The sequence below is a fragment of the Ochotona princeps genome, chromosome 22 (assembly GCF_030435755.1).
Source record: "Ochotona princeps isolate mOchPri1 chromosome 22, mOchPri1.hap1, whole genome shotgun sequence".
In the NCBI taxonomy this organism is placed as follows: domain Eukaryota; kingdom Metazoa; phylum Chordata; class Mammalia; order Lagomorpha; family Ochotonidae; genus Ochotona; species Ochotona princeps.
The window spans coordinates 10,177,890-10,203,157 of NC_080853.1; the positions used below are offsets into that span (position 1 = coordinate 10,177,890).

At 57.5% G+C, this 25,268-nt stretch overlaps 2 protein-coding genes across 2 annotated transcripts; one reads left to right on the top strand and one right to left on the bottom strand.

Annotated features, from left to right (window-relative positions):
• RBPJL (recombination signal binding protein for immunoglobulin kappa J region like) lies at positions 1-7,386 on the bottom strand. Its single transcript, XM_058679881.1, has 12 exons — positions 7,326-7,386; positions 6,370-6,478; positions 5,289-5,414; positions 4,605-4,675; positions 4,350-4,465; positions 3,979-4,153; positions 2,183-2,320; positions 1,725-1,834; positions 1,357-1,509; positions 614-769; positions 421-524; positions 1-328 (listed from the first exon to the last, which is right to left on the bottom strand). Exons 1-12 carry the CDS (start codon positions 7,384-7,386, stop codon positions 55-57), a joined length of 1,593 nt encoding a protein of 530 aa, XP_058535864.1. The 3' UTR covers positions 1-54.
• A 904-nt stretch (positions 7,387-8,290) lies between these two features.
• Positions 8,291-19,206, top strand: MATN4 (matrilin 4). Its single transcript, XM_058679594.1, has 9 exons — positions 8,291-8,387; positions 9,000-9,569; positions 10,394-10,516; positions 12,899-13,021; positions 13,116-13,238; positions 15,905-16,336; positions 16,436-16,588; positions 18,758-18,865; positions 18,967-19,206. The coding sequence occupies exons 1-9, from the start codon at positions 8,306-8,308 to the stop codon at positions 19,023-19,025; spliced, it is 1,773 nt and encodes a 590-aa protein (XP_058535577.1). The 5' UTR covers positions 8,291-8,305; the 3' UTR covers positions 19,026-19,206.
• Positions 19,207-25,268: the final 6,062 nt, after the last annotated feature.

The window sequence follows — 25,268 nt, forward strand, 5'->3', positions numbered from 1 at the left end:
AAGCCTTCTGCAGCCCTGGCTCCCGCAGTGAAGCGCTGGGGAGCTGGTGGAGACCTAGGTATGGACAAAGAGGTGGAAGTTGGTGCGAGTGAACTCGTAGTGAATGCTCTCCAGCAGCGCATCGGCGTCGGCTGCGGGCTCGGGGGCTTCGGGGGCTTCGGGCCGCCCGCCGTACTCGGGGGTGTAAGTGAAGGAGAAGTCGCTAGGGTAGAAGAGGCCATCAGTGCGCACCAGGCTAATGGGCACCGTGATGGGCGTGCGCAGCCAGCGCCAGTCACTGCCAAAGGCGGCCACGTCGGGTACCACGCACATCAGGGACCGCGGGCTCCTGTGGGTGTTGCAGCACCGGGGCTTAGGGCTGCTGGAACCTGGACAAGTCCTTTAGCTGCCCCCTGCCACACCCCTTCCTCAAGCTCCTACCTGTACATGGTTTCTGCTTCCACGTCCCCAAACCACACCTTGAGCCCTGCGTGGAAGTTCTCCCCGTGGAGCTCCAGGGTAGCCACGTCTCCCCCGCCACTGAGCTGGGAGGATAGAGAGGGGTCCGAAGCTGTGAGCCTCCCTCTGGTGCCAGTGCCCCCGCCCCGCGTGTCCCTTCTGGGCCGGAAGTCACCTCCAGAGCGCTGATGAGAGGAACGGGGGTGACTGGCTCCCGCGGGCACGCCAGGCTGGTGTTGAAGCAGAACTCCACCGACTCCGTGCCAATGATAGTCCAGCAGGAGCTGTCGTTGAGCAGCGTCTTGTTCGCCTCCTTGGGGCAGGCAGAGGCCTTGGGGGGAGAGCGCAGGGATGGAGTGCCAGCAAGTACCCGCATTTCGCTTTCACCCACCCTGAGCTTGGGCACGACCCACTCAGCCCTAGGGAATCTCGGTAAGTCAGTCATGCTTCAATGTCCTCATTCCTCAAGGACTCTATTTCACAACATCATGCAATTCAATTGCCCTGACATTTCACCACCTTCACATTCTTTGGGAAGGAAATCATTTCTCAACAACAATGATAGCTAATTCTTACGAATTATAATCTTGTCTCATAACATTCTATGATTCCTTTCCCTTGGGAGTTCTCTGGCTTAATCAGCCTCATTGTTTCCCACAGTCTGTGATTCTGTGTTAATATCCAATCCTTCCAACAGTCTTGGCCCATTCAGTATTGTCATTCTTATTCTATTTGACGTTGCTGGAGAATACACCTTGCAACTGCTTCCCCTACCTCCTGTGGGCTCTGCCCTGGGTGGGCTGGGGCCCCAGCGCCCCTGGAAGGCAGTCCTGCTCGGTGAGCAGCGGCCACGCTGGGAGCACAGAGAATCTTAGGTTTTCGGCAGTCTCTCCAGGGCTGACATCACGGGAGTCTCACCTGGAACTGTACCACCTTCTCTGTGGCAAGGCACAGGTAAGTGTCACCTCCTCCTGGGGACCCGTCAGGGAACTGGAAGGCACACTTGTGTAGCTGTGAGATGGGCTCATCCACGTCCAGGAGTGCACACTGCTTGGCTACTTTGCGGATGATCTGCCACACATGGGGGAGAATGGTGGGGTTGGTGACACCAACTCTGCCACTCTACCAGCCACGTGAGCACCTGCAGGTTCCTTCCTGACTTCTCCATAGTCCCACAGAGCCCTGAGTGAGAAGTGGCATCTGTGTGTCTTGGGGCTCACCCTACAGCTCTGCCCACACATGCCACCCCTTTTGCACAGCCGGGGAAGGGTCCTCCCTCCTCATACCATGGGGGGCAGCGTGATGCCGGTGACTGTGCACACCAGCTGCACCTGTGAGCCGTAGCGCACGTAGCCCTCTCGAGGCGGGAAGTCTCCTTGGGTGTGGCGCTCATCAGCTGGGGGGCACAGCAAGCCAGCAAGAGAGGATCAAAGGCTCCGAAGCCCCAAGTCCTGCCCTGCCTCTGGCCCCACTTCATGACACCCCGGGACCTTGTGGGGAGGGTCAGCATGCAGGGCAGCAGTGCTGAGGCTCATGCTTCCCTGACCATTGTGGAAGACGTGTCCTTTGGGACAGGGGCTCCAGGGAGGCAGCTCAGCTGGCATGAGGGAAAGGCATGGGCATTGGAGTCAGGGTAGGTGGGCTCAAGCACCAGCACCCTCCATGGGACTAAGGATGGCATCTTGCATCTCAGAGCCCCAGCAGTGGGCACTGCAGGAGTGCCCAGGTCTGCGGACGGGCTTACCCAGGTGCAGTGTGAAGGCAGCCCACTGTCTCGCGCTGGCCACGAAGGCCCCGTCCTCCACAGAGAGGTAGCGCGTAGACACCGTCTGGGAGCGCAGGCGGTTGAAGAGGGAGACCTTGGAGCCCGAGGAGATGCATACTGCAAAGGGAGGTGGGAATCAGTGCACCAGACCAGCCTGGCCCTGGAGTCACACCTGATGACACCCAGTCCTCTGGGCCAGCCTGACAGGTGTGCCTGCCAGCCTAGACACACTGGGGTCCTCTGGCCTAGGGCCTACTGTTGGCCCAGGTCTGGGCTGCCTGGGCGTCCTTCAGTGTGACAGAGGGAGACAGTCTCTGAGTGCCTACTTTTGGCTGGGCACTGGGCACCAAAGGCTTTGCCATGGGACTTCACAGTTTTGGAGGGAAGGAAGACGGGGCTAGCAAGGGTCAGGTGGTACATCCAAGGAGGCCTTCCCAGAGGGGGCAATGCTCTCTGCTGAGCTCAGAGCCACAGATCTGATTTCTGCTTGGCCTTCAGCCACCCATCCCCGAGGTGCTAATTTCAGTTCTCTCAGCAATCTGGATACACTGTAGGTGTGCCATGCATGTGCAATGCCAGTCCCTACCCATTCGCTAAGAGGTGGCATTCACTGTGCACCTTGCAAAGCCTTAAGCATCTTGGCTCATTTGATTCTTTCAACAAATAACCCTGCGAGGCAAACATAGGGGAGCACTCCAAAAATTCCATATTTACTTGGATGCAAGCAAGGTTTTAAATTCATGAATTTTTTTCCTTGAAAGTATTGAAGACCCCATGTACATATGGATTTCATTTTTTTTTCACCCAAGTAGATTTCTATTTTCATTCCACTTTTCACAGCCTTCCTGGAGTGTTCTCTTGCTATCAAGAGAGAGACTTGATCAAGAGTGGGCCGCTACCAAGTGACACAGCCAGGATTCAAACCCATGGCACTGGGCTCCAGAGTCCACACCCCAAGGCACCACATCAAGTCTTCGCCTGGCCCTTTTCTGTACCAAGGGCCAGCCGGAGCCATCCAAGGGATTTAAATGTGGTCCCACAGTCACTTGGACTCCGGGTCACTTCCTACCTGAGCCACACACTAGTCAGGGTAACCCCAGGCAAATCCAGAGGGCCATAGGGATAAATGTGGCAAGCCTCGTGGTCCCTACCTACAATAACTGGGCCTGGGGCAGGGAAGCATCAGTTAGCATAGAGCAAGTAAGTGCCCACCAGGGATATGCCCCTTTCTACTCCCCCTGCATGCCAGAGGTGGTGCTGGCTTGGTCATCCTGGCTTTCCAGAAGAATCGATTTGCAGAGCCGCCAGCCCTGAGGCGTGCACAGCCGTGCTGGTCTCCAGTCGCTTCTTGCATCTGCTGCGTGTATCTCCCTACTTCACAGCCCTCTAGAGGCCTTGGGGGACCCCCATGCCCAGGGCAGAGCCAAGCTGCTGCAAGAACTCCACAAATGTTTTGAATCGGATTTCCTCCACCCCTGTATCGCCATTCTCACTCCGTTCCTAGGTCAGCACCTGCTGATCTTTTCTGCCCGCTCTGCGTCCCCAACTCCGACCTTTAAGGAAACCCCCTCACCACTACCCTGCTTCTGGGTCCTCTGCTGCAGTCCCTTGGGTCCCGGTCTGAGCCACACCCATTGGCCAGGCCCGCCCCTTTCTCGACGGAGGCTCCGCCCTCCGGCTCTGGCCACGCCCACATCCTCCCGCCGAGGCCCCGCCCCCCTCGGGCCCCGCCCCTCGCCGGTCCAGCCTGTCCCCCTCCGCCGCGCCGCTCTCACAGTCGGTGTTTTTCAGCGACTGTTTCTTCTGCGAGGGCTTGGAGATGACCTTGATGAGGCGGCTGTGGAAGGTGCCCAGTTCCCGGCCCCCTCGCAGCACCAGCCGCAGCACCAGCCGGAAGTGCTTCCTCTTGTCGGCATCCGAGATGTACAGGGTCTTGGCGCAGCCGAACTCCTGGAGGATTGGTGGGGAGGCGACTGTCTCCCCGTGGGCCTCCCCATGCCACCGTCACAGGCCCGCCTCCCCGCCCCAGAGGTGGGGCCGACAGCCGCGCCGTCGGGGCGCCCCTCGAGGCGGCCACCCTCCCCTCCAAGGACAGGCAGGGATGGGGAGCAGGGGATCCCCCATATCCCGCCCCGAGCGCCCTCACCCTGGAGTCCGGCTGCTCCTCGAAATTCAGCCGCTGCGTCTCGGCCGCGCTGCCTGCCGCGCCGTCCAGCCCCATGTAGCCGCAGACGCTCGGCCCGGTCTCCGCCGCCGGGTGGGCTGCAAAGGCGCGCGGCCAGGGCCTGGGAGAGCGCTCAGGGCCCGCGCCGGGACGGCAGAGGGCGCAGGCGGAGTGCGCCCACCCACCTCCCGGCTCCCTCCCGCGGGCACCGGTCCGTCCCCGGCGCGCGCGCCTCACCTTGGCCTGGCACTGGCTTCACCCTCCAGCCGGGTCCGGCGAGGAAGACGCAGGGAGGCGGGCAGAAGAAGCTGCGAAGACACGTGGGCGCCGGGTTCCTGCATCCACCTGCACGCGTCTCCAGGGGCACAGGCCCCAGACACCCCTTTCTCTTCTCTCCGTGGCCGGGAAACTCATTGCCATCCAAGCCTTTTTAGTGGGTTTTTTTTTTTTTTTTTTTGGACACCATTCATTCAAACCCCCAGAGAGTCCCATGCGCCCCACCAAGCCAGCTTGGCCTTAGTTCCAGCCCGTTATCTTTTGCCTGGGCCAGCTGGGGTGTCCCTGCCACCCCCTCCCATCCTCCAGGATATACTCCCTGCTTACTTATTCCATGGCTCCCCTCCTCCTCCTCCTTCCTCGGGTTCTCACTCAAGCTACTCCGAGTTCTTTTGTGGCTGAGCAGGCCTAGCTAGCCCTGCCCCAGGGTCTGCATTGTCTTTTCTCAATCGGATGCCACCCCCTAAAAGGCGTCCCACCTCCCTGAGCTCTCTAGCTTGCTTTCCTGTCAGCTGTTCCGCTGAATGAATGCCTACAGCAGCAGCACAGGCGAGGGCCCCTGGGTGGCGGCGGAGGGCGCCCCCAGGCCCTAGGCTTTCCCTGCGGCGCCACCCACAGGGGGCCCAGGGCTGCAGCTTCACCTACCGCTTCTCGTTTCCGTAGGATTTCTGGGCCACCTTGGCGTGCAGGATCCGCACCGTTTGCTGGCACGGCTGCTGCAGGCATGTGCGCACACCTGCCTTCAGGACGGAGCCGTGCTCGGGGGACGACCTGCGGGTGCGAGAGGCCACTGGCCCTACGCCCGCGGGTGGTAGGCAGGGGGCCAGGTGCTGTGGATCCCAGCAGCTCGGGCTGAGGGCAGCAAATGGAGGCACCCTCAAGGTCAGGGAAAGAAAGGGAGCTTGGTGGAGTGGGGGCGTGATCCCAAGGCGTGAGTTAGATGCTTGGGTTGCCGTGTGCACAGAGAACCGCATAGAAGTCACCGGGTCACCAAGGTCCTGCCCTTTGCAGCCCCGAGCCTTGCAAAAATGCAGTGGTACTCAAAGGCCGCGTTTGTGCGGGCGCCCGAGGAGCCCGGGCTGTGAGTGCTGGCTGCGTGGTGCACATACAGGTTGGGAACGCAGGACGGGGCCTGGCCTATAGGAGTATAGGTGGCAGATAGATGCTGGCCATCCTGGACAGCCCGAGAATTAGGGTGGGGGGAGGGAGGGGGTCTCCGAGTCCCTTGCTGGGTCCTCTCACCCTCCCCTAGGTACAAAGCAGGAGAGCGATGCATTGGCCCAGTGGAGGGAGCCAGGTCACGGACAGGTCCGGGACCCTTGAGGCTAACCTTGGCGCCCCGCGCCCTCTCGACCCGGCCTCTCCTAGCTCCTGGAAGGAAGCACCAGGGCCAGCGTGCCGCGCCCTCGGAAGCCGGTCCAGGCGGGCGGCTGCCAGCGGCCGGGCCGCTCCGCCTCTTGGGGCTCTCCGCAGGGAAGAGCCTCGCCGCCTTCCAGCGCATTCCAGGCGCCGAGAGCGTAGCCGCCCGGCTCCCGCGGCCGCTCCGAGGGTGCTGGGCGTTGGGGGCGCAGCGCGGGCTCCGCCCCGGCCCGCGGAGGAAGGCGAGGGGGGCTCGCCCCCTGCCAGTGGGAGGGGTCGCGGCCGCCTGGGTTAAATGCGCCCGCCGCCTCGGCCCGCCCCAGCCGCCTGGCAGTTCCCACCTCGGGCCCGCTGCCCGCGCCGTTACCTGCTCCAGCCGCCCGCGAGGCTCCGCCCGTCCGCCCGATTCTGCGGCCGCGCCTCGGAGCTGTCCCGCAGGCTCAGGTGAGTCAGAGAGCTCTGGGTCGCCGGGGAACCTGCGGGGGCCGGATTTGTAGCTGCGCACCGCCTGCTCACAGTGACCCCGATCTGACCCACAGTGTCCTCCCTCTAGATCCTTCAAGTCGCTTCCACGTGCATCCCCCCATTAGAAAACTCCTCCCTCGCTCGCCTCGTCCCCACCCACCCCAGGAGCGCCCCAGGACATCTCCAAGGTGTGGGCTTCTGCCCCCTCGTCCCAGAGCCAGACCCCCTCCCCTGCACGTAGGGCGACGCCAGGTTTGTCTCTTTCATACAAAGGTCAGCTCCTGGAGGAGAAGCCCGGGACAGAGGTCAGCAGTGTGGTCCGTCCCTTCCTCTGTAGAAAGGGGAGAGGGTATCTGGGATCCTGGGCTGGAAGCGAGGTGGGCTCAGGCCTAGGGCAGGAGCGTGGGGGACTCCATCGGGACGGGGGACGCAGGGAGGCTGGGAGAGGTTGGGCTGTGGAGAGAGTCCTGCGCCCCGGGCTGGAGAAGGCCTCCCGTCCTCCCACCTCCTCCGCCAGTCGCTGGCACGTCGGGCTCAGTCACACTCCCACCAAAGGCCCTGCCAGAGGTTTTTTTTTTGTTCCTGCACCAGGCCCTGGAAGGCAAAGGGGTAGAAGAATCCGGGGCAGGAAGGCGGCCTGCAGCGAGCAGCGCAGAATAGGCTTATTCAGGGCCGCTGAGGGCGGGGCTGCGGAGCAGGAGCTGCGGCAGCCTGACCACTGGCGCGGGGAGCAGGGGGCGCGCGGTGGCTCTCAGGGGTATTCTCCTGCAGCCAGGCTCGAGCCTGGCAGCCAGGTTCCAGTCCTGCCTCCGCGGCTGGGTGGGCTGCCTTCCCGGGCCTCAGTCTTTCTCTCCGCACCATGGGTGTCCTTCATGATGCACAGCGGGGGTCGCTCACCTGTCGTCCTCAGAGAGTCCATGACCGCTCACACCGTCGCCTTCTGAAAGGGTCTCAGTGGATGCAGTCTCTGGAACCGTCGTGCACACCCCTGCCCCGCGGTCCTCGTGCCACGTATATCCTGCTCAGGCCTTATCTCCAAGGTCCCGGGGCTCCCGGTCCCCCTGTTTGCTTTGGGCAGGGACACCTGCTAGGCAGATGTGGGCTTCCCACGGCCACCGCGCGGTCACGGTCAGGCCTAGCGGGCGTCCCCTGGCGGCCTTTCAGGAGAACGCAAGCCTGGAGTTAGGTTTGGTGGGTTTGGGCGCATTCCTGGCCCCTTGGCCCCACGCTCAGCCGCGCAGCTTTACGCTCAGCCGGACTTTGAGCGGTGCGTGGGCCCACGAGGGTGACAAATTCTGTCTCCAGAGTTCCTGCTCCCGGGAGTAGAGTGCAACGAGTACCCTGTGAACGCACAGAATCTATGGCCTAGGCAGAAGATTCTATCCCCAGGGCAGGACTTCCTTGCAAAAAGACTTTGGATGCCAGGGGTTAATTTCTCTGGGCCTCAGTTTGCTCATCTGTACAGTGGGAACAATAACGCTAGCAATCATTCAGAGCCACAGAGCCTGACAAGCATTGAACTCTACCTGGCGTTCAGCAACGCTTGCTTGCTTGTTGCATATTTTTTGGTCTATTTTCATTTTATCTTTTATTTATTGCTCCATGGTTCCACAAAGTGAAACTTTCTCCAGCTCTACAAAGAGTCTTGTGTTTCCCTGCAATCCCATGGCTATGAATTTTACGAAGAACCTTTTAGACATACACAGAAATAGATCAGCAAAATAAACCTCCAGCGCCACGTGTCGGTCATTTGGAATCAGAGCTCTATATACGCCTGATTTACGACTTCCCTTCCTCCCCGCAGCTCCTGACACCTAGTTCTCTGTCGAGTGTACGCCATGAGGGGCCTTGCTGCCTGCCCAATGCTCGCTCTGCTGCTGCTGCTGCTCCAGGCCTGGGAAAGCCAGCCCCAGGCGGCAGGTGAGCTGGGCCCAGCCCTGACTCCTTGGCAGATGGGAGGAGGCCCAGGAACCCAGCTCTCCAGCAGCCACGCCAACGTCTTCTGGGGGAGGTGGGAGCCGGGCTTCAGAGTTGAGTTTCCTGTTTCTTCATTTGGCGGATATGATTTAGTTTGGGACTTGTGCACAATCACCCATTTCATGCTTATATTACAGAAGTTAATAAAAAATATTGAAGAAACATCAGATTTCTCTTAAAAATTGCGATGTGCAGCTTCTCTTGGGTGGGGGAAACCACACACCAGGAAGGGTCTGCTTAGATCCAGCTCCAAGAGGCACGTCTAGCGGGGAATGCCTACCTTACGAGGTAGCCGGGCACATCCACGGTCAGGTTCCAGGCGGTTCTGGTGGCCATGCCGCCTACCCAGCTCCCTTGGAGCTGCAGGCGGGTTGGGTGACCCCTTCTAGCCCAGGTCCCCAGCAAGCGCTAGCAGGGTGTGTGTGTGTGTGTGTGTGCGCGCGCGCACAACCTGCCTTTGCTGGGCTGAGACTGCGCAGGGAGAGCAGCGCTCACCCTGAGTCATCGCCCTCTTGGAGGCAAAGTGGTGCTGACCTAGCAAAGTCCTCCCTGCAGGTCCCAAGTGCCATACAGGCCCCCTGGATTTGGTGTTCGTGATTGACAGTTCCCGCAGCGTGCGTCCTTTTGAGTTCGAGACCGTGCGGCAGTTCCTGGTGGGCCTCCTCCGCAGCTTGGACGTGGGGCTCAACGCCACGCGCGTCGGCGTCATCCAGTACTCAAGTCAGGTGCAGAGCGTCTTCCCCCTGGGAGCCTTCTCGCGCCGCGAGGACATGGAACGCGCCCTCCGCGCCCTGGTGCCGCTGGCCCAGGGCACCATGACCGGGCTGGCCATCCAATATGCCATGAACGTGGCTTTCAGCGTGGCCGAGGGCGCGCGCCCCCCGGAGCAGCGCGTGCCGCGTGTTGCCGTCATCGTGACCGACGGGCGGCCCCAGGACCGCGTGGCCGAGGTGGCAGCCCAGGCCCGTGCCCGCGGCATCGAGATTTACGCGGTTGGGGTGCAGCGCGCGGATGTGGGCTCCCTGCGCGCCATGGCGTCCCCGCCGCTGGAGGAGCACGTCTTCGTCGTGGAGACCTTTGACCTCATCCAGGAGTTTGGCCGGCAGCTCCACGGCCGCCTGTGCGGTGAGTGAGGCGCGTATGCGGCTGAGGCGCCCACCATTCCGCGGTCAGGTCCCAAGCGCTACCGCCCACCCAAGTTTCAGCTCTGGCCGCCTTGGCCTGGGCTCCAGCTCGAGCTAGGACATTAGGGTGGAGTTGGTGCAGTGCACCAGAGGGCTTCAGACTTACGAGGAAGGAGATGCTTGGCCCCTGGAAGGTGGGCCTGAGTAATGCCCCGCCTACTTGCATGTGACCCCTCCCACACACGCTACAAGAGCCGCCCCAGGTAGGTTTAGAGCTGTATACACGCGCGCGCGCGCGCGCGCGCACACACACACACACACACACACCTTCCCTCCCAAATGGCTGCAACGACTGGGGCTGGTCCAAGCCAGGAGCTTCAGCTGGGTCGCTCATGTGGGTGCAGGGGTCCACGCACTTGGACACATCTTCTGCTGCTTTCCCAGGTGCATTAGCAGGGAGCTCGGTTGGAAGTGGAGCAACCGAGCTCAAACCAGAGCCCATAGTGGATATGGGCATCCCAGATAGTGGCTTCACTCCTTGACCTGTCTTACCTCTGTTGAATCAGCGCACCTGCAGCCCCAGCCCCTGCATGCACCTGCTTTGTCCTGCTGACCATCTGGCCCATGCTCCCGCTGCTGAGCCTGCTCACAGGGGCTGCTCAAGCCCCATTCTTTCCCTCTGATCGTTCTCCAGTGAGTCATAGTCCAGCCAGGGCCCTGCTGGGGGTTGCTGCCTGCACCTGACCCCAGCCCATCCTGCTGCTTCCTGCCTTGTAGGTAGCCATCTGTGTCCCCCTGGCTCATCCTGGCCCTGTGTGTTTTCAGGGACAGACCTGTGTGCTGAGGGGAGACACGGCTGCCAGCACCGGTGTGTCAACGCCCGAGGCGCGTTCCACTGCACCTGCAACCCTGGTTACCAGCTGGCGGCAGACAACCGGAGCTGTGTGGGTGAGAGTTACCGCTGCCCTGTGGAAGGAATGTCTGCCCTGGGCCTTCTTTGGCTCCCTGGAGTCCCTGCTCCAGACCCACAAGTGTGTCTGGAAGGTTCTTTGGGAGGGAAAGTCCCAGTGTCAGGTCAGACCACTCCTTGGCTCCAAGCTACCTCTCACCCAGACTTGGTTCTGGCTCCACCCAGGCACATGCTTCTGGGTTCTGTTACTTAACATTCTGGAAGGTTCTGCAGTGAGGTTCTGTCCACCTACCTGCTACTCACTCCACCCCGCCCTCTGTGCTGCCCCCTGGGCTCCTCCCCTCTGATGATGCATAACTTACAAGACTTGGACCTACCATTTTGTCTTCTGAAAAGCTAAGGCACAGGACACCTTGCATGCTTAGTTGTGGTTTGCTAGTTGGGGTGTGTGTGTGTATGTGTGTGTGTGTCTCCTCTTGTGGCCCTACTTACAGTCACCAGTTGCTGAAGGCCAAGGCTGAGGCAGGCCCCGAGCTACCAGCTTCATAGCCACTCTCTCAAACCCACCTGTAGGGCGAGGTAGTGAGATCTCAACAGCGCACATGGTCCCTGGGTTGATCTTGTTTCTAGACATTCACAGAGGTTCACAGGATGCCCCCTGTGGTGACTGAGCCTTCACACACACACACACCCCGAGAAGGCTTGGAGTTCCCCCCAGTATGTGTGTGTGGGGTGGGAGCAGGTTCGAGTTCTGTTCATCACCCTTGGTCAAGATCTTCTGCAGAATACACCCGATGCAGGGCTCGTTTCTCAGTGCCTCAGTGCTGTCCTGGACCACATGTGTCAACCAGAGTCACGTATTGACGCGCTTATGCGCACCAGGGCATGAGTGCATTGTACTGAAGATGGGTGTGAGTAACACCTAAGAGCACACACATGCACACAGAATGCTGAACCCCACATGTGTGATAAAGAGCTGTCAGCTAGCAGCGGGGATTGTCAACCCCTAGGCATCCTCAGCCCACAGGGTTACTCATCGTCTGGTCACCTCCCCTGCCTGCTTCCCCCTTCTCTCCTCCCCTGACTCTCCCTGGAGCCCTCAGTTCTACAACGTCCTCATTCAGCACAGGCTTCCTCCCTGCAGGGCCAGCACCCCAGCTCCCTCAACCATCCTGATGCCTGACTTGCTCAGAAAGCACCTGCTCTCTTCCCTTACTCCCCACTTGGCAGGTGGTGCCAAAGTGCAGACTTGGACAAGGCTGAGCGTGGTCTCTCCCCTGGAGATCAACTCGAGGCTGGGGCCTCTGCCTTCCGGCATTGTGGCCCCTTGTTCTTAGGCCTGACTCAGTGGCAGACACACTGGTTCTGTGTTTAGTCACACCGTAAGAAGCAAGACACTTAAGGGCACAGAAAGTATAGATGCCTGGGTGCCGCCCCAGATGAATTAACTCAGGACCTTTGGGCAAGGGACCCAGGCACAGGTATTTTTTGAGACACTCCAAGGTGGTTGTGGTCAAGGCCAAGGGCAACCTCTGACAGACTGGACATCACCTGTTCTTCAGTTGTTGACTTGTGTGCTGGAGCAGTCCATGGCTACAATCACCCCTTGAGTCACTTTCCCAGCCTCCCATTTCTGTCGGTACTGAGCTGGCTTGGTGCCCCCACAGGACACAGAGGCTGTAGGGGTGAGCAAGCCTCTCCCAGCAGCACGCTGCATAACACCTTCCACTGGAAGATCTTCCGTCCAGTGATTCTCTCCCCAAATGACCACAATGGCTGGTTCTACGCTGATACGAAGCCAGGAGCCAGGAACTTGCTCCAGGTCTCCCATGTTGGTGCAGGAACCCAAGGCTTTGGGCCGTCCTCGACTGCTTTCCCAGACCACAAGCAGGGAGCTGGATAGGAAGTGGAGCCACCGGGATTAGAACTGGTGCCCATATGGGATCCCGGTGCGTTCAAGGCAAGGACTTTAGCTGCTAGGCCACCACACCAGGCCCTCTCTTTCTCTTTTTAAGATTTATTTGTTTTAATTGGAAAGGCAGATGTACAAAGAGAGAGAAGGAGAGACAGAGAGAAAGATCTTCCATCTGTTTCAGACCAGATCAGGCACGTTCAAAGTGGTATGGTCATAGGTCCATTTGTTGGTTCATTACCTAAGTGGTCGCAACAGCCACAGCTGAGCCCATCCAAAGCCAGGAGCCTCTTCCGGGTCTCCCTCATAGGTGCAGGGTCCCAAGGCTTTGGGCCGTCTTTGACTGCTTTCTCAGGTCACAAGCAGGAAGCTGCGTGGTTAGTGGAGCAGTTGGGATTAGAACCAGTGTCCATATGGGATCCCGGCACGGCAAGGTGAGGACTTTAGCCACTAGGCTACTGTGCTGGGCCCAAGGTGATTTTTCTTGCCATCTCTTTCCTCCCACCAGCTGTTGACCACTGCAGCTGGGGGAACCATAGCTGCCAGCACGAGTGTGTCAGCACCCTCCAGGGGCCTCGATGCCGCTGCAGAGAGGGGCATGACCTGCTGCCCGATGGGAGGAGCTGTCACAGTGAGGAGGGGTCTCCTGCATGTATGGGGGAGGAGGAGCGGCTCCCCCTAGGGTGGGTCAACTCAGACTCACTCTGACCCTTCTCTTCTCCCAGTCCGTGACCTTTGCAATGGCGTGGACCATGGCTGTGAGTTTGAGTGTGTGAGCGAGGGCCTCACCTACCGCTGCCTGTGTCCCGAGGACTGGCAGCTCCAGGCGGATGGCAAGAGCTGCACCCGTGAGTCATGCCTGGGGCAGGGGAGGTGCTTCTGCTGGCCACACACTGGGCACCCTTGACCTTGTCCTTGCCTGGGCCCAAGGACATGGTGTGGATGTGTGGGGGGGAAAGCTGGGGGTGTGCTGTGTGCTCTCCCTCCATCTCTTTCCCTTTAATTTTTCTGCTTCCAACGCTATTTTTTTTTTAAAGATTTATTTATTTTATTACAAAGTCAGATATACAGAGAGGAGGAGAGACAGAGAGGAAGATCCTCCGTCCGATGATTCACTCCCCAAGTGAGCCGCAAAGGGCCGGTGCGCGCCGATCCGAAGCCGGGAACCTGGAACCTCTTCCGGGTTTCCCATGTGGCTGCAGGGTCCCAATGCATTGGGCTGTCCTCCACTGCTTTCCCAGGCCACAAGCAGGGAGCTGGATGGGAAGTGGAGCTGCCGGGATTAGAACCGGCGCCGATATGGGATCCCAGGGCGTTCAAGGCAAGGACTTTAGCTGCTAGGCCACATCGCTGGGCCCGCTATTTTTTTTTAAATCCATGTTTCCTAGCACTCCTCCTTTGCTCAGAGTTGCTCAGTGACTCCCCATGGCCCAATGGGTAGAACTTAGATATTACCCCCTTGAGCTTTTGACACAATCACCTTAGTGATAACACAATGACTAGTGGATAACACAATGGCGTTAGTGATAACACAGTCAGGAGTGTTGGTTACAAACAGAATGCAAGAGAAAACAGAGTTTTCTGCAAGTGGAGGATAAACAACATTGCTTTGTGAAAGTTAAATTAAAAATAAAAAGTTAAATTTAATTCCAGGTGGCCAGCTGAGGTGAGTCGTGTTGTCATCTTAATGTGTTTAGCTGTGAGTTGTGGTCCAGATTTTGAAACCAGCACCTTAGCTCAGCACAGTCTAACTTCGGCCACGCCATCAGTCTGTCACCTGTCACACGTGGACATTGTAGTACATGCTCTCCTTCTTGTTCTGGTCACTAGCTTCCCAGCCCCCATCTCTGCACATGCTGCCCCTCTTTCTAGAATGTTCTGTGTGCCAAGCACCTGGTCAGCCTTCAAGATTGTCCTGGTTCACTCGGGCTCCTGTAGCAAAGTAGCGTAGGTCAAGTGGCTTCTATAACATTTGTGGCTCACGGTTCTGGAGGCTGGCTTGGCCAAGGCCTTGGTGCTGGCAGGTGCAGTGTCCTGCTCATGGATGGCACCCCCTGCACTTCTGCAGGAAGCAGCTTCTTTAACCTGCCACCAAATACTCTATGTGCAGAGACGCATCTCATCAGATTTACCCCCAAAGAAGCTGCATCCCAGCGGCACCTGCAGCCGCTTATTCTGATAGGGATGAATCTGTTCCCATTTGTTTGAAAGGTAGTTGGACATGGGCCTGGTGTGGTGGATCAGTGGCTAAATTCTCACCTTGCACATGCTAAGATCCCATATGGGTGCCAGTTCGTGTCCCGGCTGCTCCACTTCCCATCCAGCTCCCTGCTTGTGGCCTGGGAAAGCAGTCAAGGATGGCCCAAAGCCTTGGGACCCTGCACCCATGTGGAAAACCCAGAAGAGGCTCCTGGCTTTGGATGGGTTCAGCTCCAGCTGTTGCGTCCACATGGGGAATGAACCAACAGACAGAAAATCTTTCTGTCTCTCTCTGTAAATATGCCTTTCCAATAAAAAATAAAGTAAATCTAAAAAAAAAAAAGGAAAGAAAGAAAGAAAAGAAAGGCAGAGAGACAGACATAGATGGAGTAAAATGGTCTATCGGTTGGTTCATTCCTTAAATGCACCTGCTAAGGTGGGGCCAGGCCACAGCATGGGCCCAGAATGAAACCCGGCCACATGGATGGCAGGGAGTCCAAGTACCAGAGCCAGCACTTGTTGCCTCCCAGGGTGTGCGTTAGCAGAGAGCTGGACCAGGAGGCAGAGCTGAGACTTGAACCCAGGTACCGGAGGGGTGCAAGTGACACCTTAACCCCTGAGCGCCCACCGAGGGGTAGAGCCTGGGGCCTTATGGTTATTACTAATACACAGGCACAGGGCTTAGTACCATGCTGGATACATAGCAGGTGGTGAGTGAACAGTATCTACCATATTGATGATGATTTTTAAAAAAGATTTATTTATTTATATTTGAAAAGCAGATTTACAGAGAGAAGAGATATTGAGGTAGATCTTCTATACACTGGCTCATTCCTAAAATGGCCACAATGGCCTAGGCCAATTTGAAGCCAGGAGCAAGAAGCTTCTATGGGTCTCCCACGTGGGTGCAGGGACCCAAGTACTTGGACCATCCTCACCGCTTTCCCAGGCCATTAACAGAGAGCTGGATGGGAAGTGGAGCAGCTGAGACTCAAATGGGGTCCCTCACGGGATGTTGTACTGCAGGTGGAGGCTTAACATACTCTGCCACAGTGTCAGCCACTGTCACTATTTTTAAAAAAGATGCTTTCATTACAGTGCCCAGTTTGTGTTCAGCACTAGGTAACTGTCAAAGGCTAAGGTGATGATGATGATGGTGGTGGTGGATGGCGATTTAGCATCCTTCTTGATAGGCAGGGATTCCAGGAGCCACATCCCTCCAGGATAAACGTGAATGACAATGAACGACTTAGACATGGAGATGGCTGCTGCCGCCCAAGGGTCTCATCCAGGCGCTTCTCCTCCCTCCACCCAGGCGCTTCTCGCCCTGCAGGGTGCCGGGAAGGTCATGTGGACCTGGTTCTGCTTGTGGATGGCTCCAAAAGCGTGCGCCCGCAGAACTTTGAGCTGGTGAAACGCTTCGTGAACCAGATTGTTGATTTCCTGGACGTGTCTCCCGAGGGCACGCGCGTGGGGCTGGTACAGTTCTCCAGCCGCGTGCGCACTGAGTTCCCGCTGGGCCGCTACGGCACCGCGGCCGAGATCAAGCAGGCGGTCCTGGCCGTGGAGTACATGGAGCGAGGGACCATGACCGGGTTGGCGCTGCGGCACATGGTGGAGCACAGCTTCTCTGAGGCGCAGGGCGCGCGACCCCGCGCTCTCCACGTGCCTCGCGTGGGCCTGGTCTTCACTGACGGCCGCTCCCAGGATGACATCTCGGTGTGGGCAGCGCGCGCCAAGGAGGAAGGTAGGTTTGGCAAAGGACTTGGGTTGGAACCGTGGCTGCGGCTTTCTCGGGATTTGGGGGCGCCATCTGAGCACCCTAGCCACCCCGCCTTCCCCCCAGGCATCGTCATGTACGCGGTGGGCGTGGGCAAGGCGGTGGAGGAGGAGCTGCGCACCATCGCCTCGGAGCCAGCCGAGCTGCACGTGTCGTACTCGCCCGACTTCAACACCATGACGCACCTGTTGGAGAATCTCAAAGGCAGCATCTGCCCGGGTGAGCACATTCCTCTAGAGGCTCTGGCCGCACGCCCCTTTCTCCCCTCTATATGCCCCGCCTCGCCAGCACCTCCTGGGGTTACAGCCAGGGAACCTACTAGCCACAACCCAGTTACCCAGGGCGCCCTCTTCAGTGCGCGAAGCGGATACAGCCTTCCTAGCCTTCCCAGGCCTAACGCCTGAGCTTCTGCAGGCTGCAGGTGATTCGTGCACACGGGAATGCTTCAGAAGGCTAGACCAGGCCCCTGTACCCCAGAGTAGTGAGTCATAATCCGGGCAGATCGTCCCAAAGTCAGCGACTGTGAGCAAGAGGCAGCATGTGTCCCTTCAGCTTGCTGGAATTCATTCAGTGCGCCCACAGGGCAAAGTGGGCTGAGCCGAGCATGAGCACACACACAGGCAGCTTTGATGAGGATGTGGGTCATCAATACAAGCTGTCGCCTTCACGCTGGGCTCAGCTGAGGGGAAAGGGGCCTGCAAGCCATGTGCACCCACCGACTGGGGGTGGCAAGGGTTGACATTTTTATCACTGAAGCCCTTGGCTATAAGCCAGGGGTAAGATGTGACTCTTCTTTTGGGAATACCAGGTTCTGTAGAATTTCTCTCTCTCTCTCTCTCTCACACACACACACACACACACACACTCTCTCTCTCTCTCTCTTCTACTCCAAGCTGACTCTAACAATCAGCCCTTCCCATTCTAACTCTGATACCTCTCATGGCGTGACCTCAGCCAGGTCACGGAACCCTCCCCTTCACCTTAACTCTCTTCTGTCAGTGGGGATCGTGCTTTCTGCTGGAGGAGACCTGGTTCCTGGGGCTGAGGCATCTCAGCAGCTGAGTGCGTGATCCTGGGCAGACTCCCCCTAGTCACTGACTCCTGGCTCCCTCACCTGTGAAGTTGGGCAAGTGTTAGCAACGCCACACCCCAAATACCATGTGAATGCCAGCTTGCTCAGGGTGCATGTCAGACCACCAGGTAACCTTTATAGTACATGGTTCTCTCCTTACTGAAGGCCAGTTGCTTATCCTTCACCACCTACACTCTTAGAGAATGTTTGACTATAGGAGACTGCCGACTATAACATTCCCCACTAATTCAGACAGTGCCAAGAGAAGACAGGTGCCAAGTTTGTTAGGCTTCCTCCCACCCCGCCCGTGCCATGTTGAAATGGGTAGGGATGTAGACTTAAAGCAGTGGTTTAAACAGTGGTAGGCATCAGTCATTTGCAGGGTGCTAAATTTGTCAATATTTTATGTGGGAGGGAGGGAGGGGGGAGAGAGAGAGAGAGAGAACGCTGCCTTTCAGGATCTTCACTAGCAGGAAGTTGGAATCAGGACCTGGAGCCAGGCACTGGACCCAGGCACGTGGACATGGGTCTTTGGCATCCCAGTTAGCAGCTCAGCCACGAGGCCCGATGCCCACAGCTGGAGGGAAGGTTGTAGAAGCACAGATTGTCGGTTCCAGCCCCATCCTCTCTGAGCTAGTAGGTCTGGGGTGGGGTCTGATAATCCACATTTCTGCTAAGTGCCTTGTTTGCTGCTGTTGCTGGTCCAGGGGCCACACTCCGAGAGCCACTGATCTCCTTGAAACACACCTGTGCTGGGCAGTGTTCAAGGGCTGTGCTGTCCAACCAGGTAGTTGTGGCCACCTGCACCTGCTTCATTAAAATAAAAATGGAAGAAAAAAAAGTTCTTCAGCCAGCCCAGCCTCGTTTCAAGTGTTAACAGCCACACATGGCTCACAGCTCCTGCATGAGGACGGGCGGCTTCCTGTGAGGAGCCCTGACCATCCTGGGCAGCAGCAACAGCATCCCCTGGGAGGATATTAGAAATGCGGTTCCATTCCTCTCCATTCTCCATCACAACTGCCCTGTTAACAAGCCCTCTTGATGACCCTAGGAAAAACACAGGCTTGCCAGGCAGTCCTGTGGGCTGTGAACACATGCACCCACGCACAATTACCGAATCCTTGAACACACCCACGAGGACAGCTTCTCATTCTACCCACTTCACAGATGAGCAAACAAGTTTAGCCACGCAGCAGGAACCCAAAACTCTCCCAGCCAAGCACAGGCCCTGGTGGAGGTGACTCCGAGGGTTAAGGTCAGGGCTAGTCCCGCCCTCGGGGCTTCTCTGTTCCCCTGACCTTGCACATGGCTTGCAGAGGAGGGCATCGGTGCCGGGACAGAGCTTCGGAGTCCCTGTGACTGTGAAAGCCTGGTGGAGTTCCAGGGTCGCACGCTGGGGACACTAGACAGCCTGACACAGAAGTATATCCTTTGGGGCAGCGCTGGGGAGTGGGTGGGCGTGGACAGCAGCTGGAGGGAAGGGAAGGGTTCCCCGCGCCACCTGTGGTTTCCTTAATCCGCTCACTGGCCCAGCTGTCCCTGCGCCTGGAGAACCTGGAGAACGTGCTGGGCAGCCAGAAGTGAGGGTCGCGGGGCCGGGGGCAGCGGAGGCACGTGTCCGCCAACGGTGCCCCTTGCGCGCCATCGGGGCGGCAGCGCGAGGCCGAACCCGGGTCCCTGGGCATGGAGTATCCGGCAGGAAGCGCCGGCGGGGTCCCGGCGCTGCGCTCGGGTCTGGCCTCGCCCGGCTGGCGCCAAGAGTAGGGGTGGGAGGGTAGGGGGCACGTGCTGTGGCCAGTACTTTGTTGGATTTACTTTTTTTGTTTGTTTTCATTTTCTTTAAAAACAAAACAAAACCAGGCTGGTTTATGGATTTTGCTGTGTCGCTAGGGGGAGGGGTGGCTAGACGTAGTGCCGCGCGCTGGCGGCGCCTCGGGTGGCGTCTGGGCGCAGAATGGCGCATTGTGCCGGGGGTCGCGCCAGGGTGGGGAGCTGGGATGCCGCGTGGCCTCCCGCTCCTTGTTTACCCAACCGAGAACAGACATCTCCTTATGCGAGTCGCAGAAGGGAGGGGGCTCAGACAGGAACTCCGGGGGTCTGAGCGAGCCCCCAGGAGTCTGAGCGCGGGCCCTTTCCCCTCATGGTGCCCCCAGACTGGCTCCAGAGCTGCGGAGGGGGTGGAAAGCGGTAGCCCAGCCTCAGAGCAGATGCAGTTGGGGGCTGGGGAGACAAATAGATGGAATGAGCCTGGACTAGAATAGATGGGATGTCTGGCATGGAGCAGGCCTCTGTCTGCTCAGCCTGTCCGCAGCTCTGCCACTCACTCCCACCCCATCCCAGACCACTCCCACCCATCCACACCTCCCTCAGCCCAGGGCAGACAACGTACATGTCCCAGGTGCACGCAAACAATGACACTGTAAAATACTCCCAGTGCTGGAGTGACTACGGGCACATAGCTGTAGCTTGGGCTTTCTCATGTACAGAATGGACAGAGCAACTTACCACCTCCTCTGCTGACCTGTGCCCACCCGGGATGATGGGGAGAATCATAGAAATCCTTGTCAGCCACTCAGGACTGCCTTGGAGCTGTCTGGGCCTCGGCTGATGGTAGCTGTCTGCTATTTTCACCGACTATTCTATTTAGTCTGGGACAGTCTTCCAAGTTATTCGGACCTATTTTCACCTTTTTACCACAACCCTGGGACGTGAGAATTAGTACCTTTGTCAGCTTACTTAGCCAGGTTTGAGTCAGTTTCTCAAACCCGTGGGCCTAGCAGGAAGCTGCACCAGATGTGGTTACTGCAAAGGCTCCCCCTGAATCGAGTGGCTTAGACAACCGTTGTCCATGACCACGCAGTTCTGAAGGTCAGCAGTGCAGGTCCTGGCACTGCCATGTGCCTGCTGGGGGCTTCTGTGCCCTGCCCTGTCCCAGCGACGTGAGGCTGCCAGAGTTCCTGAGCCCGTGGTCCCACACCACCTCTGCCTGCACCTGTCCGTCTCCAGCTCTGACTCTCTTGTCTGTGACTGGTAAGGTCACTTGCGATCTTTGACTGAACCATGATGAACGATCTCTCCCATGTAAAGCTTCCCCATGTTAGCAATACATGCAAAACCACATTTTGTTGTCATGTAAGGTAATGCCCTCACAGGTTCCAGGGGCTTAGGATGTGGGGTCTTGGGGACCAGTTTCCGAGCTGTTAGACACATCTGTGCACCTTGCGAGGCTTGGTGAAGGGAAAGAAATTCCCGGGGCTGAGCTGGAGGGGCTGAAGCAGCAGGTGCAGGAGGGGAGGATGGAGCAAAGGGCAGGGGTGTGTGTGTGTGTGTGTGTGTGTGTGTGTGTGTGTAAGGCTGGGGAGGAGGTCAAGGCTGGGATTTCACAGGTGAGTGATGCACACGTGTATGTGTTCAGGAGTGACTGGGTTATCCGGCTGTTACCTGGGTCTAAGAATCACATCAGCTAACGGGCATCATTGCCCGACTCTTCTCTTTTGCATTTGGGGGACCTGAGGTCTGGGGAATAGAATTGCCTCCCCCAAACCTCATAGTGAGGAAATGCCAGCTGGACCAGGAAGGCAGAGACCTGGGGGGGGGGGGCTGATACTAGGATAGCGTCTTCAGTTGATGGGGGCACTGAGAGCCCTCCTGCCCTGGGGCACCGGCCAGCTTTGCCTCCTCTGCGGTTTTGGCACGGGCTCCCTTCTCCTGCAATCTCCCTAGTGGCCACTGGATGGCGTCCGGCGCTCTGTGTTGGAGCCGGGTTCCAGAGTCCTAGCAAGCACTTGCCATGGCTGAACCAAGGAGCCTGTCCTTTACCATAAGGCCATCTCCTCCCCCTAGACCTATTCCACTGCAATCTAGAAGCACTTCTTTTTCCAGGCATTGGCTGCACACTCCTGGGTTGAAGGCCAGCCCTGCTATAGGTGCTGGGTTCCTTGCTCACTCCCTCACTCGTTTTTCTTATCACTTGCTTCTTTCTTTATATCCCCTTCTGGTTCCAAGACTAGAAGACAACTCTCCATCACCCGTGCAATCCAACACCCACCGCAAGAACAAAAGAGTGCAAACTCACGTAAGAGTGGCGGGAGAGCAACACTGCCAAGCATGCTGGAGGCAGGACGGGACAGACACTGGCCTGGGCCTCCTGATTCCCTGGCAAGCCCCTGGGTTTCAGGGTTTGTGGAGTGTGGCAAGACCAGGCACAGGGCACTTGCATTTTGGGGATGCCTGGGCCCAGGTCTGCTGGGGAGAACTGTGTGCTCTCAGCCCTCTTGGTTTCCTGGAGGATGAATCAGAGGATGAGACACACAGAGGTGTTGCTTCCGTAACTACACACGCACACACACATACACACACACATACACATACACACACGACGTGGCCTCAAGTGAGGGTGGGAAGGCTGCCCCACAGTCCACAGCTCTGATGGTAGAAATGTCCCACGTGCCCCCTGCCCAGTGCATAACCAATGATGTGTGATTATTGGTCACATGCTGTGGATCTTAGCACCTAACTAACCCAAACATTGGCCCTGGTAGTTAGTGGTTGCTAGGTGGGTCAATATGGGTGGGGAGCAGCGATTGCTACAGATGCAGTGGCCAAGTGGGGGGGGTCTCTGCTGTTTGAACCCAGACCAGAAAGCTGAGGAGGAGCCAGGGGCAGAGTGTAATTGTAGGGGCTTTGGCTGGGAACGGGCTTGGTGTTCCCAGGGTGGGAAGAAGGCCTGTGAGGCTGAATTTTGGTGGGTGAGGCATCCAGGAGGGCCCGTGGGGGGCAGGGTTAGGGTTCGCGGGGTATGTAGGGGAGGTTCATACTGGTGTATCCCCCCTTCTGCTCCCTAAGCCTCTCAAATTCTTGCATTTTCCCCCAGTGATACAGGGGTGTGGTGCCCCTCTGGTGCCTGGCCACTTGTTTTCAGGGGTGAAGGAGGGGGCATCGGATAAGGCAAGGTCATGGGGTGGATGTGCTGTAAATCATTCAGTGCTGCCTGCAGGTGAAGCATGGGGCTGTGGTTCTGGGTGTGGCCGTGGCCAGCAGCATGCTGGGGACTTACTGGGAATGCAAATTCTCGGGTGTCCTCCTCCGTCCACCACTCCCAAGGGCTGGGGCCGTGTCTCCCCGAGGTTCCCCAGGGATGCTGCTGCATGTACGAGCCTCCCTGCCACCAACTGTAGAAGGGGCGATGGAAACTTGTCCTCCTCATTTCCGTCTCAGCTTCCAAGTCCTCCCACAGTCCCCTGGCCCTGGGCGGATCTTCTCGATGGCTGGTGCGGCAGCAAATTGTTCCTGAACTCTCTATGCCCTCCGCCCCCTCAGGGCTGGCTTCATTCGCGCGTGTGCACACACACACACACACACACACACACGCATGCACACACACAGGTTTACATAAGACCTTTGTATTTAGAAAGGCTTTGTTTAATCAGGAAAGGCATCTGGCCTCAGAGGGTATCAGGTGGCGCCTTTCATTGTGTCCCCTGGGGATAACCACAGAACAAGGGGTTCCTTGTGGTTCCTCCAGAGGCTTCAGTGTGCAGAGAGGCAGCTGGTGCGGTGCCCCCATGCCACAGGCCTGCCGGGTAGGTGTGCCTCCTATTTGCCAAGTCAGTTGGAAAGGTTGTCAGCTTCCTAAGTGAATGATTAGCAGTAGCCTCTCAGGGCTGCGAGGTTAAGCTAAGGACACCTGGGGCGGTATCAGGATGCATTCTGCCAGTGTTTTTTTTTTTTTTTTTTTTTAATTTTAGGAGGTTTATTCCAACGGGGCAGGAACAGGGTAGAGGTGGTGAAAATCAGGAAAGAAGGGGAGAGAAGAGAGAGGGAGAGACAGAGACCAGAGAGAGAGCAGAGAGACAGAGACCAGAGAAGGAGGGATAAGAGAGACCAGAGAGAAAGAGCAGAGAGACAGAGACCAGAGAAGAAGAGATAAGAGAGAGAGCCGCAACTGGGGGAGGCCTTTTTGTCTGCCAGGTGTAGGGGGTGAGGATTGGGAGGGATTGAGGTCAGGCCCCCAGGGGATTGGCGCCTGCAGGTGAATGCCTAGGGATGATTGGCGAGTGGGTGGAGTTGGGGAGGGGGCTGGAAGATTGGGGTGGGATTCAGGTGGAATGCCAGGATGTAATCTGCCAGTGTTTTAAGGATGGGGTTATGCCTTACCCATTGGCAGGGCCGGTGGCCTCAGCCTCTCTGTGGGGAGCGATGCGCACATCTGCCTGCAGAGGGCGTCTTACTGTTCAGTGCGCACGCTGCGGCTGAGCACACCCGGCTCCTGGTCCTCAGGGAGACCCTGGTCTCTTGGGGAAGGCGACAGGGACCAGCAGCCTTTCTCCTCCACTCCTCGGAGGGTCGGCTGTCGCGTGGCAGCAGGGCAGCTGTGGTGAGCACAGACATGGCAGCAGGCTGATTGCATCGGAGCTCGCTCTACCACTTGGCGGGTGACCATAGGAGACCTCCAAACTCCTCTACATCCCTGTCAAATGGGGACTCAGTTTTCTCATCTGCAAAATGGAAACACTCACAGTCTGGGTTGTTGTAGGGATGAGAGAATCTGTTGCGTGGGGTTCTTAGGACACAGGCACATGAGTGTTTATCAGAGTGTGGCCGGGGTGTCACTAGCGCTGTGCTGTACCCTCTTGGGGACCTGGGTTTTGTGACAATGTGAATTATGAGTGGATGGTGTCGAGGGGCCACTGGCTGGACCCCAGCCAGATGAGTCATTGGTGGTTAAAAGGGCTAATTGTAAAGGTGACTGTACTCCTGGAAGTCTGGAATCTCCAGAGACACCTGCATGCTCTTACGAGAAAAAGCTCCTGCTTCCTGAAACACCAGGAGGCAGACAGGAGATAGGGAGGATCTTGGAGATTTTAGATTTACGGGAAAGACAGCTACCTTCGAGGCATGCTGTTTTATTACTGTCTACATTGAAGTGATATGATCAGGATCCCCAACTTACACATTGTAAATTTCTATCACATACTTTCTGTTCGGTGTTATTGCTAGCCCCTAATCATGTACTTACTGTCACGTAGCTTTTGAATCTCTTACTATAAAAACCCCATGGTTAATTTGTTCAGGACACTTGTTGCATATGGCAAGAGGTTGTTCCTTGACTAGAAATTAAAATCATTCACTTGCCTTGGAGTCTTGTTCAAATGCATTGAATCCCAACAGTGGTGGCCTTGGTTGGCATACTTGGTTTCAGATCATTGTTTCTTCTTTTTTAAAGGTTTATTTTACAGAGAGAGAGTGAAAGTGAGAGCGAAAGCGAGAGAGGGAGAGAGAGAGAAATCGTCCATTCACTTGTTCACTCCTCAAATGGCCACAACAGCCAGGGATGGACCAAGCCAGGAACTGGGACCTCCATCCAGGTTTCCTATGTGGCTGCAGGGGTTCAAGCACTTGGAACATCTGCTGCTGCTTTCCCAGGTACACTTTAACAGGAGCTGGATTAGAAGTGGAGCAGCTGGGAGTCAAATCAGTGCCCACATGGGGTGCCAGCATTGTAGGCTACAGCTTATCACACTAAGCCAGAGCATAGGGCCCTGGTACTTGCACCTTCAAGGAAGACGAGGCTAAGGGAGGCAGGGTCTGGCATAGGAGTTGAGTTATTGCTTTGGAACATCTACATCCCATATGAGCATGCCTGCTTCAGGTCCTGGGCTCCTTTCCCGTGAGTGTGCACCCTGGGAGGCAGCAAGTGCAGCCCAAGTCCTTGGGTCCCTGCCAACTCAAATGGGAGACTCAGATGGGGTTCCTATCTCCCCGTCTCAGCCTTGACCCTCCCCTGGCTGTTGTGCACATTTCGGCAGTGAACCATCACATGGAAGA